This window comes from Ananas comosus, linkage group 8 (assembly GCF_001540865.1).
Source record: "Ananas comosus cultivar F153 linkage group 8, ASM154086v1, whole genome shotgun sequence".
NCBI classification, from domain to species: Eukaryota; Viridiplantae; Streptophyta; class Magnoliopsida; order Poales; family Bromeliaceae; genus Ananas; species Ananas comosus.
The window spans coordinates 10,280,186-10,291,202 of record NC_033628.1 but is presented as its reverse complement, the minus strand read 5'-3'; the positions used below and the strand labels follow the sequence as shown (position 1 = coordinate 10,291,202).

Here is an 11,017-nt window from a genome sequence, read left to right as displayed (position 1 = left end):
TCAAGCCATCCTTTGTTTTGGTTTCTTTTTGTTTTTTGGTGTAAATATATTGCTACATTCATCTCTACCCTAATCGTACATGTGTTATGGACATGTTAAAGAAAATACAGATTTTTAAAAAAAAATAAAAAAGAAAATGCAGTTCATGCTCAGAGATCTTCCATTAATAGGCAATATCATTCACCTTAAATGCTACGATGTATCGATTGGCACACAACTAATACAAATCATTAACTCAAAAAAGAGAGGAAAAAAGGGCTTATTTTGATTCATGTCAGGCTCGATTATTTCGAAATGGTTGATAATTGCTGATTGAACTTACGGAAACCTTGTGTTTGACAGGCAAGGTTCTATTTTGAGCATACCAACCATCCTCTTTTTACCTCAGTAGTTCTGAGCCTGCATATACATAAAAAGATTTCACTAAGAATGGGACTCTTAATCGAATAGAATTAGCGCAAAAAATGCATTTAGAGAGAGATGGTGATAGTGCTTACATTGGAGAGCTCAATCCATGTTTGCAGTGTATTAATGGCCTTACCAGACCGCTGTGTCTCCCGTGCCATTGCCACTCCTTCGGCCAAATCGCTAACATGACCGCTAACAAGAAGAGAAGCTGCCGTGTTCAGAATCTACATCCATTCGAAACAAATTAGGCTTGTGCAAATGCTGCAAAAAGATCAACAAGATTAACATCTATAGACAAATTTCGGTCAGAGAAATTTTGTCAGTTATTGTTCCCAATTGGCTCAAAGATATTGCTGCTACTTTTGCTAAAGCAAATCAGAACATGAAAAGTCCGAATACATACATTTTGCTCCTATAATCTAGGAGCAACGTGATAGATATCACCTATGGGAACACTGAGAATTTGGAAGGGTACTATATAGGCAAAGCATTTTGGGGGACCAAAACGAACATTGCGGCATTTATAAAGGTGTTTCATATAATTTAGACCAGTCCATGAGATATGAGAAACCAGAGTAAGTGACTATGAAAGGACGAGTGACTCACAAAAGCATCTGCAACTGAACCCTTCTCACCAGAAAGCACATCCCTGAGAACCTTCGCATTGAAAGTAGGGCCGCCCCCTTTTAGACTTTCTATCGTGCAGCGAGGAATATCAAAATCCACTGAATCATCACTTACCACATTAATAAGCAAATTTTATGACCATACCATGTCTAAGAATTAAGAAATTACTAGAAAAAGATAAATACATGGATCAAAGTGCACTTTCTCAATCTTTGCTGGAGTAACATCGAGAAAATATCCAGGTCCTGCAACAATTTAATTCTGTATTACTAGTAATAGGATATTAGGATAGGTAGCAGCCGTGGGAACTCTTTGAATAGAATTACAAGACCATCACAAGCCCGTGAAATATTAACAGGTTATCATACCAAGAGGGCTTAATTCATCCAAACCCTTCGAATGAACAACTAACGCTCTTTTCATGCCGAACCTTCGTAGTGCTTTAGCCATCTTCATAACCTATCCAAGGAGTTATTTCATTCAGCATTCATTAATATGTTTTCGGAAACATCCACGAGGCAGAGCATCATAATATCATAGATTTAATAAGTACGAAGTGAATGAAAATTTAGGTAATGATTGAAATGCTAGCAAATGAAATTACAGTGTAATGGAAGGTATGTAAGATAGTTTATGATCACACTCCTTAGAAGAAAAGCACTTTAGTTTGCAAGAACGAAAACTTACTATATCTTCATTGTAAACACCGACGACAGCAAAAGGCACCCTTGCTGGATTCAACATGGGACCTAGAATATTAAACACGGTCTTCACTTTAAGCTTCTTCCTCACAGGACGAACTATTTTCATTGCCGGGTGGTAATTGGAAGCCATCATGAATCCGATGCTCGCCTCCTTCAAACACCTTTTCATCTCCTTAATGCAGCAGAAACATAATTAGCACTAAGAATGTCACTCTTTTGCTCGAACAAGCATACAAGATCTAGGTCAGATTTAGAAAGTCGTTTACACATATAGATGCCGACAATTCAAACTACATTACGATCAACACAGCGGTGTTACTGTATCACGAAAAACGTGAATATCAATTCTATAGTTTGTGATGCTTTCACCAAGCATTAAAATAGCAAAATTATGAGTTCCAAACTTAAGAAATTCGTATTGAATTCATATGGGCGCACTACCTCAGGGCCCAATTGGATGTTCACTCCTAATTCTTCCAACACATCTGCGCTTCCGCACGCAGAAGAGCTCGACCTGCTCCCTTGCTGAGACACATACCAAACCACCAAATGCTTAGGAACATTAAAAAAAAAAAAGGGATCACTTTTTTCACATTATTTACATTCCCACCACCTTTGCAACTCTCGCGCCGGCCGCGGCAGCCAAAATGGCAGCGCCGGTCGAGATGTTCACCGTGTTCGCGCCATCGCCACCGGTCCCAACAATGTCGACCGCGTCGTCTACGCCCTCCACTCTCACGCAGCATTTCATCATCGCCCTCGCCAATCCTACAATCTTCAAAAGAACAGCAACAAGATCAGCTTGGCAATTCATCGAACACAAAAGGGGCATCAATAAAAAACACAAGAACCTCCTCAAAGGTCTCTCCTTTGGCCCTCAGGAGTACTAAGAAGGCGCTGATGAGGGCCTCATTCGCTTCTCGAAGAAGGAGCTCGAGCGACGCCTCTGCTTCCTCTTCCGATAGATCGATCCGGTTTATCAGCGACTCGATCAGCTAAAAACACGCCCAAAAAAAAAAGTAAAAATTAGCATGAAAGTAAACAGTAAAATCTAAAAAATAAGCAGAGAAAGAAAGAAAGAAAAAAAAAAGAAAAAAAAAGAAGGTTTTTTAACCTCCTCAAATGATGATGTTGGTGAGGGCTTTGCCCCTGCATTGGGTAGAGTGGAAACGAGAGAGGCTACGAACCTCCTCTTACCACAAAATTTTCCTTGCGGGGAAGTGGAAAAGAGGATTCTTTGGAAATTTGAGGGGAGTAGAGATGGAGAGGGCGGGGATAAGAAGAGTTTATGAGTTGTGATCGCCATGAACTCAATATAATATTTCTATAAGCAGATGAAGTAATAGAAAATAAAGGTTACAAACTGTTTCCAGAGAGAGAGAGAGAGAGAGAGAGAGAGATTTAGTGATGCAGTAACTCACATTAAACAGGCCCACCAAACTGTTTCCCATTGCACATGGGCCAATGGTTGCTTCTAAAAAAAAGTGATAGTTAAGCGTTTTAATGACACAATTTACCTCACTAACTCCAATCTTATCCCCTACTTAACCTCTTGACCCGTGTACTCTCTCCATAAGCTCTAACTACGTATATGAGAATTTCTTCATCTTCTTCTTCTTTTTTTCTTTTTTTCTTTTTTTTTAAGTTTTACTTGCTCATTTTAAAATGCCAATATAGCTTAGGATTTTAACCTTCTCACTGTAATAACAACCATCAGTCAGTCTACTCTGGTTGCCAATCTAAAATGTTTCGAACCCTTAATACGACTCCTAAAGATGATTTTTTTTGTGGAACCTCTTTCGTAGATATGCAAATGAATTCGGATTGATGAAACTCCCGTCATGAATGAGGCGATAAGTAGGAGCCAAAATAATGAAAGAAAAGTAATTCATTCCGAATTCATCCCGTTTTATTAAGAAATGGAGTAGAAGATTTTTTTTTTTTCATTCATCTGTCGCGATCAGCTAAATATCTACTAAATGTTCGTTTTTATCTTGATAAATAGAATGGTCAGTGAGGATAAATATTAGCATAAAAATTAACCAGCTAAGAATCCACCCCGACCCATTAAAAAAAATGGAGAGGGAGCTTGAGGTACCCTCCTCCTGGCTCTAGATCCGTGGAAAATAACTTTAGTAGGGGGCTCCCAAGTGAAGTACCGTCGAGGAGCCCCTAATCTCGTGACATATAACTATTTTGCATCTACCCAAAGATTATAATTTTTTTATCTAAAGTTTATTTTTTAAAAAATTTTAGTATTAGAAATTATTCAATAAATTTTTAGTAGAGGTAGAACTGACATATTGCAGCAGATAAAACACTCCCCAACGTTTGGAGAGCTTTCTAGTGAAGTTTTATTCTATATCTGTTAAAATCGGAATGGCGAAAAATAGATTCAGAAAATGATTTAATGCAGGAAACGAAAAGATAAGCAGAAAGAACACACCGATATTTACGTAGTTTGGCCAACGGCCTACGTTCACGGGCGAAGACGAAGCAAATAATTTATTAATATCGAAAAGGCGGAGTACAAAGAAGATTTCTCGAAGAAAACCAAAAACTAAAGTAAATATATATTCGACGCGCGTTACCGCATACGGCACCTTCTTAGCACGTCTTGATAATATATCTTGGCTCGGCTCACCAAAACAAGGATGTACGGCACCATGCACATTGGCTAATGGTGTTGCTGCCACCGTACACCATCGCAAGCCACTTAATTAATTAGTGCATCACAACTCCTCCGCGGAAGCAAGCAACCTCACCTTTAATTAATTAGCATGACATAATAAGGCCGGCTCCTTGAGCGTACAGAACCAAGAACTCTCAAGCTTAATTCAAGTCACGACTTCTTAATTTTTGGTCGCAGCTTCATTAACTTGGCCGTAGCATGTATATATAATACATGTCTCCTAATTAGAGTCTAATTCTAATTAGATTAGAATTACACTCCTAATTATAATCCATATATGCCAAATTAAATCTAAATAATATCTAATCCCAATTAGATTAGAATTTATCCTCAATTTAGATAACTACAAATCTAAACCAAATATAACAATCTCCACCTTGGTTTAATTTGTAGTTTAGCCGTCGCTATGTCGAGGTCGCCACAAAACTCCACCTTGAATTTAATTCGCCTCAATGCTCCTTAACGCTCCGTGCTCCGTCTTCTCCAAACGCCCCATAGGGCCTCAAATGCTGCTAACTGCCACCAAGTCCAAACAATGCTTGAACTTGGCAATAGTAAGGGACTTAGTAAGCATATCCGCCGGATTGTCCTCAGTACCAATTTTCTTAACTGTCAACGTGCGTTTCCCAATCACATCCCGAACAAAGTGAAACTTTACATCGATGTGCTTTGTCCTCTCATGAAACATTTGATCTTTAGACAAATGAATAGCACTTTGACTGTCCGAATAAACAATCGTCGGATCCCAATAAGAAGTAAGCTCTCCAAATAAGCCTCTTAGCCACATAGCTTCCTTCACACCCTCTGTCATAGCAATATATTCCGCCTCCGTCGTAGACAAGGCGACAATAGGTTGTAGTGAAGCTTTCCAACTAACTGCACATCCGCCAATAGAGAATACATAACCTGAAAGTGATCTCCTCCTATCCAAATCACCTGCAAAATCCGAATCAACATATCCAACCACACCATCCTTACACCTCCCAAACTCCAAACAAGTGTTAGTGGTACCTCGTAAGTATCTCAAAATCCACTTAACAGCCTGCCAATGAGCCTTACCAGGATTGGTCATATATCTGCTAACCATGCTCACTGCGTAGGAGATGTCCGGCCGTGTGCAAACCATGGCGTACATGATGCTCCCGACAGCACTAGAATAGGGAACATGTGACATGTACTCCCGCTCATCATCGGACTGCGGTGATAACTCGGCGGAAAGTCTGAAATGCGCCGCAAAAGGAGTGCTCACTGGTTTTGCGTCTGTCATCCCGAAACGCTTTAAAATCTTCTCTATATATTTCTCTTGTGTCAAATGCAGTAGTCCTGACTTGTTGTCCCTCTTAATTTCCATACCAAGGATTTTCTTAGCAGCACCTAGATCTTTCATCTCAAACTCACCCTTAAGTAAAGCCTTCAATTTATTTATCTCAACTATGTCGCTGGAAGCAATTAACATATCATCGACATAGAGCAACAAATATATGAAAGATCCCTTATCAAGCTTTCTGAAATACACGCAACTGTCACGCTTCCTTCTGGAATATCCGTGACCTGTCATGAAGGAGTCGAACCGCTTATACCATTGTCGAGGAGACTGCTTTAAGCCATAAAGCGATTTCTTTAACAGGCAAACATGGTCTTCCTTCCCTTCAACAATGAATCCCTCCGGCTGTTTCATATAAATTTGCTCCTCAAGTTCTCCATGCAGAAAAACTGTCTTAACATCAAGTTGCTCAAGATACAGGCCATTCATGGCTACTAACGATAAAAGAACACGAATAAAAGTATGCTTTACGACGGGTGAGAAAATATTATTAAAGTCCACACCTTCTACCTGACTGTAGCCCTTAGCAACTAAACGAGCTTTATACCTTGTATCTTCCACGCCGGGGATTCCGTCCTTTTTCTTGAAGACCCACTTACACCCGACAATTTTCTTGCCTGTAGGCGGTTTTACCAACTCCCATGTGCGATTCTTATGGAGAGACTCCATCTCCTCATTTATCGCCACCAACCACTCTGCAGAACTGGCACCCGAAATAGCTTGATTATATGTGGAAGGTTCACCTTCTTCTTCTGTATTTTGTGCTACTGAAAGAGCGTAAGCAACCATATCTTCATAACCGTATATCTGCGGTGGTTTAATCTGTCTCCTCGCTCTGCCTGTAGCAATGCTCTGCTTCTCAACTTGTGGGGTTTCAGTTACTGAGGTGTCTGTCGACTGAACTTGTTCTGACTGAGAAGAATTCTGCGACTGAACTATACTATCGGTCTCTACCTCCACCTGTTTGCTAACACTCGGGGTCTCATCAGAAGAATTATGGTTATGATATAACATAGTAGATTCATCAAATGTGACATCCCTACTAATGATTAATTTAGACGATTCAGGACACCACAATCTATATCCCTTAATCCCCGATGCATAACCAATAAAAATGCACCTTTTAACCCTAGGTTCTAACTTGCCTTCATTAACATGAACATAAGCAGGACAACCAAATATGCGCAAATTAGAATAATCAGAAGGGCTGCCAGACCATACCTCCTCCGGAGTTTTGCAATCAAGTGCTGAATGTGGAGATTGATTCACCAAATAACATGCCGTAGAGATCGCCTCTGCCTAGAAATTCTTTGCTAAGCCAACATTAGAGAGCATACGACGGGCCTTCTCCAAAAGAGTTCTATTCATCCGTTCGGCCATCCCGTTTTGCTGTGGAGTATGCCTAACGGTCTTATGTCGAACGATCCTTTCCTTTTTGCAGAATTCTTCAAACTCTGACGAGCAGAATTCCAAACCATTGTCGGTCCTTAATCGTTTGATCTTCTTTTCAGTTTGCTTCTCAATCATGACCTTCCACTGCTTGAAATAATTGAACACCTCATCCTTACTTTTTAGAAAGAATGCCCACACTTTACGAGAATAGTCGTCAATAAAAGTCAACATATATCTAGCACCACCATGAGTAGGAGTACGAGAAGGTCCCCAAAGATCAGAATGGATGTAGTCCAGAGTACCTTTTGTTCGGTGAACTGCGGCCTTAAAGCTGACTCTCTTTTGTTTGCCAAGAACACAATGCTCGCAGAAGTCCAACTTTTCTAAACTCTGACTACCAAGTAAACCTCTCTCGCCCAACTTCATCATACCATATTCACTCATATGGCCCAGTCGCATATGCCATAATTTGGTGCTATCCGAATCTGACATAGAGGAAGAAGTCACCGCTGCTGAACCTGTCACAGTGGAACCCTGTAGAACATATAACATGTCGGACAACTTGGCCTTCATCACTACAAGATTCCCTTTAGCGACCTTCATTAATCCATCAGCTGAAGAATACTTAAAGCCTTTAGTATCAAGTGTACCCAATGAGATCAGATTTTTTCTCATATCCGGAACATGCCGAACCTCAGATATAGTCCTCACTACTCCATCGAACATTCGTACCCGAACAGTGCCAATTCCAATAACTGTGCACTTAGAGTGATTTCCCATCAATACATCTCCACCTTCAATAGGCATGTACGTCGAGAACCATTCTCTATGTGTACAGATATGAAAAGAACATGCGGAGTCCATAAGCCACTCATCCTGTCTGCGTGTCTTATCCGTAACTGTAAAGACGATATCATTTTTATCTGATTCTCCTGCTGCAACACTTGCTTCTGCTTCAGTATTGGTGTTTTTCTGACCTTGATTCTTATCACCATTATTCTTCCGCTGCTCTTTATTTTTCAACTTGAAACAATCAGCTTTTATGTGACCCTTCTTCTTACAATAACCACAAATCAGATTTTTGTGCTTTGACTTTGATCTAGATATACCTCTATTACCGGAACCCTTCTCCCGAGACCTCCCTCTAGCGACCAAACCTTGTCCTGAAGCTCCACCTGTCTCGTTACTTATCTGTATGTCAATTCTCTCTTTTGAAAGTAAAGAGGATTTAACATCATCGAGACATAGAGTATCTCGTCCAAACAAGAAAGTCTCACAAAAATTTTTATAAGAGGGCGGTAGAGAACATAATAACAAAAGGGCTTCATCTTCCTCCTCGATTTTGACATCTATCGAGCGGAGATCCATAATAATAGAATTAAATTCATCTAAATGCGACTTAATAGAGGTACCTTCCGCCATGCGCAACATGAAGAGACGTTGCTTCAAATATAACTTGTTGGTGAGAGACTTCGTCATGTAGAGAGACTCCAATTTAAGCCAAAGCCCTGCAACGGTCTTTTCATCCAAGACCTCGCGCAATACTTCATCGGATAAACATAATTGTATTGCCGTAAGAGCTTTATCATCAATCTCCTCCTTTTGCTCTGCAGTTAACGAATCGGGTATCTTTTCTTTTCCCAACAGTGCCTTCTGCAATTCTTGCTGTGTCAATATAGCACGCATCTTAACTTGCCATAATGCGAAACTGTTAATCCTGTCAAATTTCTGAATCTCGAACTTCGTCGTCATCTTAATCCTCAAAAGGAATAGAAAGGCTCTGATACCAGTTTGTTAAAATCGGAACGGCGAAAAATAGATCAATAAAATAATTTAATGCAGGAAACGAAAAGATAAGCGGAAAGAACATATCGATATTTACGTGGTTCGGCCAGGGCCTACGTCCACGGGCGAAGACGGAGGAAATAATTTATTAATGTCGAAAAGGCGGAGTACAAAGAAGATTTCTCGAAGAAAACCGAAAACCAAAGTAAATATATATTCGACGCGCGTTACCTCATACGGCACCTTCTTAGCACGTCTTGATAATATATCTCGGCTTGGCTCACCAAAACAAGGATGTACGGCACCATGCACATTGGCTAATGGTGTTGCTGCCACCGTACACCATCACAAGCCACTTAATTAATTAGTACATCACAACTCCTCCGCGGAAGCAAGCAATCTCACCTTTAATTAATTAGCATGACATAATAAGGCCGGCTCCTTGAGCGTACAGAACCAAGAACTCTCAAGCTTAATTCAAGTCACGGCTTTTTAATTTTTGGTCGCAGTTTCATTAACTTGGCCGTAGCATGTATATATAATACATGTCTTTTAATTAGAGTCTAATTCTAATTAGATTAGAATTACACTCCTAATTATAATTCATATATGCCAAATTAAATCTAAATAATATCTAATCCCAATTAGATTAGAATTTATTCTCAATTTAGATAACTACAAATCTAAACCAAATATAATAATATCCGTTCAATTTGCACCCCTACCTCTACTTCTCAGCCTAGAAGTAGACTGCTCAACGTTTATCTTTTCAATTAAAACACTTTTAACTTTTAATATTTAATGTTTAGTAATCTTAATGAAAAAGATTACAAATGTTATAAAACATATAAAATTAGAAAAATTTATGGTTAATAACAAATATAATCAAATAAAAAAAAAGGGTAAACATTAAAATACCACTCCATTAGCTTCGTACTTTTTCACTTTAGTACCCTATAATTTAAAGTGTATTATTTTAGTATTCTACGATTTTATTTTTTTCTTTTCATCGCCGGCTCAATAAACTTTAAATACCCTATCAATAGTTTATCGAATATTCACCTTGGTATCCTGTGGCTCACCGACTTTTCACTTTAGTACTCTGTAATTTTAACTTTAAAAAATAATAAAAAAAAAATTAAAAATACTAAAGTGAGAAAGCGCGAAATCACAAAAATAATATTTAAAGTTTTTTTTTTAAAAAAAAAAAAATAGAAAGTTGAGGGTATCAATCTGAGGGATCGATTTCAAAACTAGGCTTTTATTAGTACCTAAAAATTATCTGGTACGAGGCATCAACACCATTCAAAAAAGCTCCGGATAAGAAGATATTATCATCGTCATCCCCAGTAAACAGGGGGGCCAACATGCGTAGGTAGCGCACCAAATCCCGAAAAATGAATGCTCTTCTTCTCCAACACGTCGCTCTCCCCTCCCCCTCTCCTCCCCGCACCGCAACAACCCTTCCCGCGCCCATTATAATCATCACTCGAAACCCAAAACCCTTACGAGCCCAGGGCCGCGGCTTCGGCTCTGGCGCCGGCGCCGGCGCCGCGACGTCCGACCCGAAAAAGGGCGAGATCAAGATCAAAAGACAAGATGATGATGAGGAGGATGATGAGATACCGCAGGTGGTGTTCGACAGGATGCTGCGGCGGATAGCGGTGGCGGTGGGGGCGCCGATGGCGGCGGGGGCGGGGACGGTGTGCGGGCTGGGGGCGCTGAAGAGTGGGGGCGGGTGGGCGGCGCCGGCGTGGGTGCCGTTCGTGGCGGCGCTCCTGGCGTTCGGCACCTCCGCCTTCGGGATCGCGTACGGCACGCTCTCGGCCAGCTGGGATCCGGAGCGGGAGGGCTCGCCGCTCGGCTGGGAGGAGGCGCGCACGAACTGGACCCAGCTCTGGAACGACCACGACCACGACGCCGAGAACAGGAGGAGATCGTGAATCGCGCGAATCGTGCGTGTGTTTGTGTGTTGCGAATTTGATCGGTTTTTTTCTTTTTTTCTTTTCTTTTTTTTTTTTGAAAAAACTTCGAATACCAGCTGTGGGATTTTAGTATTTTATAGTTTAAAATGTATTTTTTGCA

The 11,017-nt window shown here is 40.4% G+C and overlaps 2 protein-coding genes across 5 annotated transcripts; one reads left to right on the top strand and one right to left on the bottom strand.

The window, feature by feature from the left end:
• LOC109714374 (anthranilate phosphoribosyltransferase, chloroplastic) lies at nt 126-10,652 on the bottom strand. Of its 4 annotated transcripts, none has more exons than XM_020238979.1 (10): nt 10,559-10,652; nt 2,591-2,734; nt 2,353-2,514; nt 2,181-2,264; nt 1,723-1,911; nt 1,404-1,494; nt 1,221-1,280; nt 1,015-1,133; nt 498-632; nt 126-399 (listed from the first exon to the last, which is right to left on the bottom strand). In XM_020238979.1, the coding sequence occupies exons 3-10, from the start codon at nt 2,491-2,493 to the stop codon at nt 385-387; spliced, it is 834 nt and encodes a 277-aa protein (XP_020094568.1). In that variant the 5' UTR covers nt 2,494-2,514; nt 2,591-2,734; nt 10,559-10,652; the 3' UTR covers nt 126-384. The 4 variants fall into 4 exon arrangements, with proteins under 4 accessions (XP_020094568.1, XP_020094567.1, XP_020094566.1 ...); XM_020238978.1 differs by lacking the exon at nt 10,559-10,652 and adding an exon at nt 3,161-3,205; XM_020238977.1 differs by lacking the exon at nt 10,559-10,652 and adding an exon at nt 2,854-3,141 and having other exon boundaries at nt 1,723-1,908.
• On the top strand, nt 10,267-10,917 carry LOC109714376 (uncharacterized protein PAM68-like). The gene has a single exon (XM_020238982.1). It carries the CDS (start codon nt 10,330-10,332, stop codon nt 10,873-10,875), a length of 546 nt encoding a protein of 181 aa, XP_020094571.1. The 5' UTR covers nt 10,267-10,329; the 3' UTR covers nt 10,876-10,917.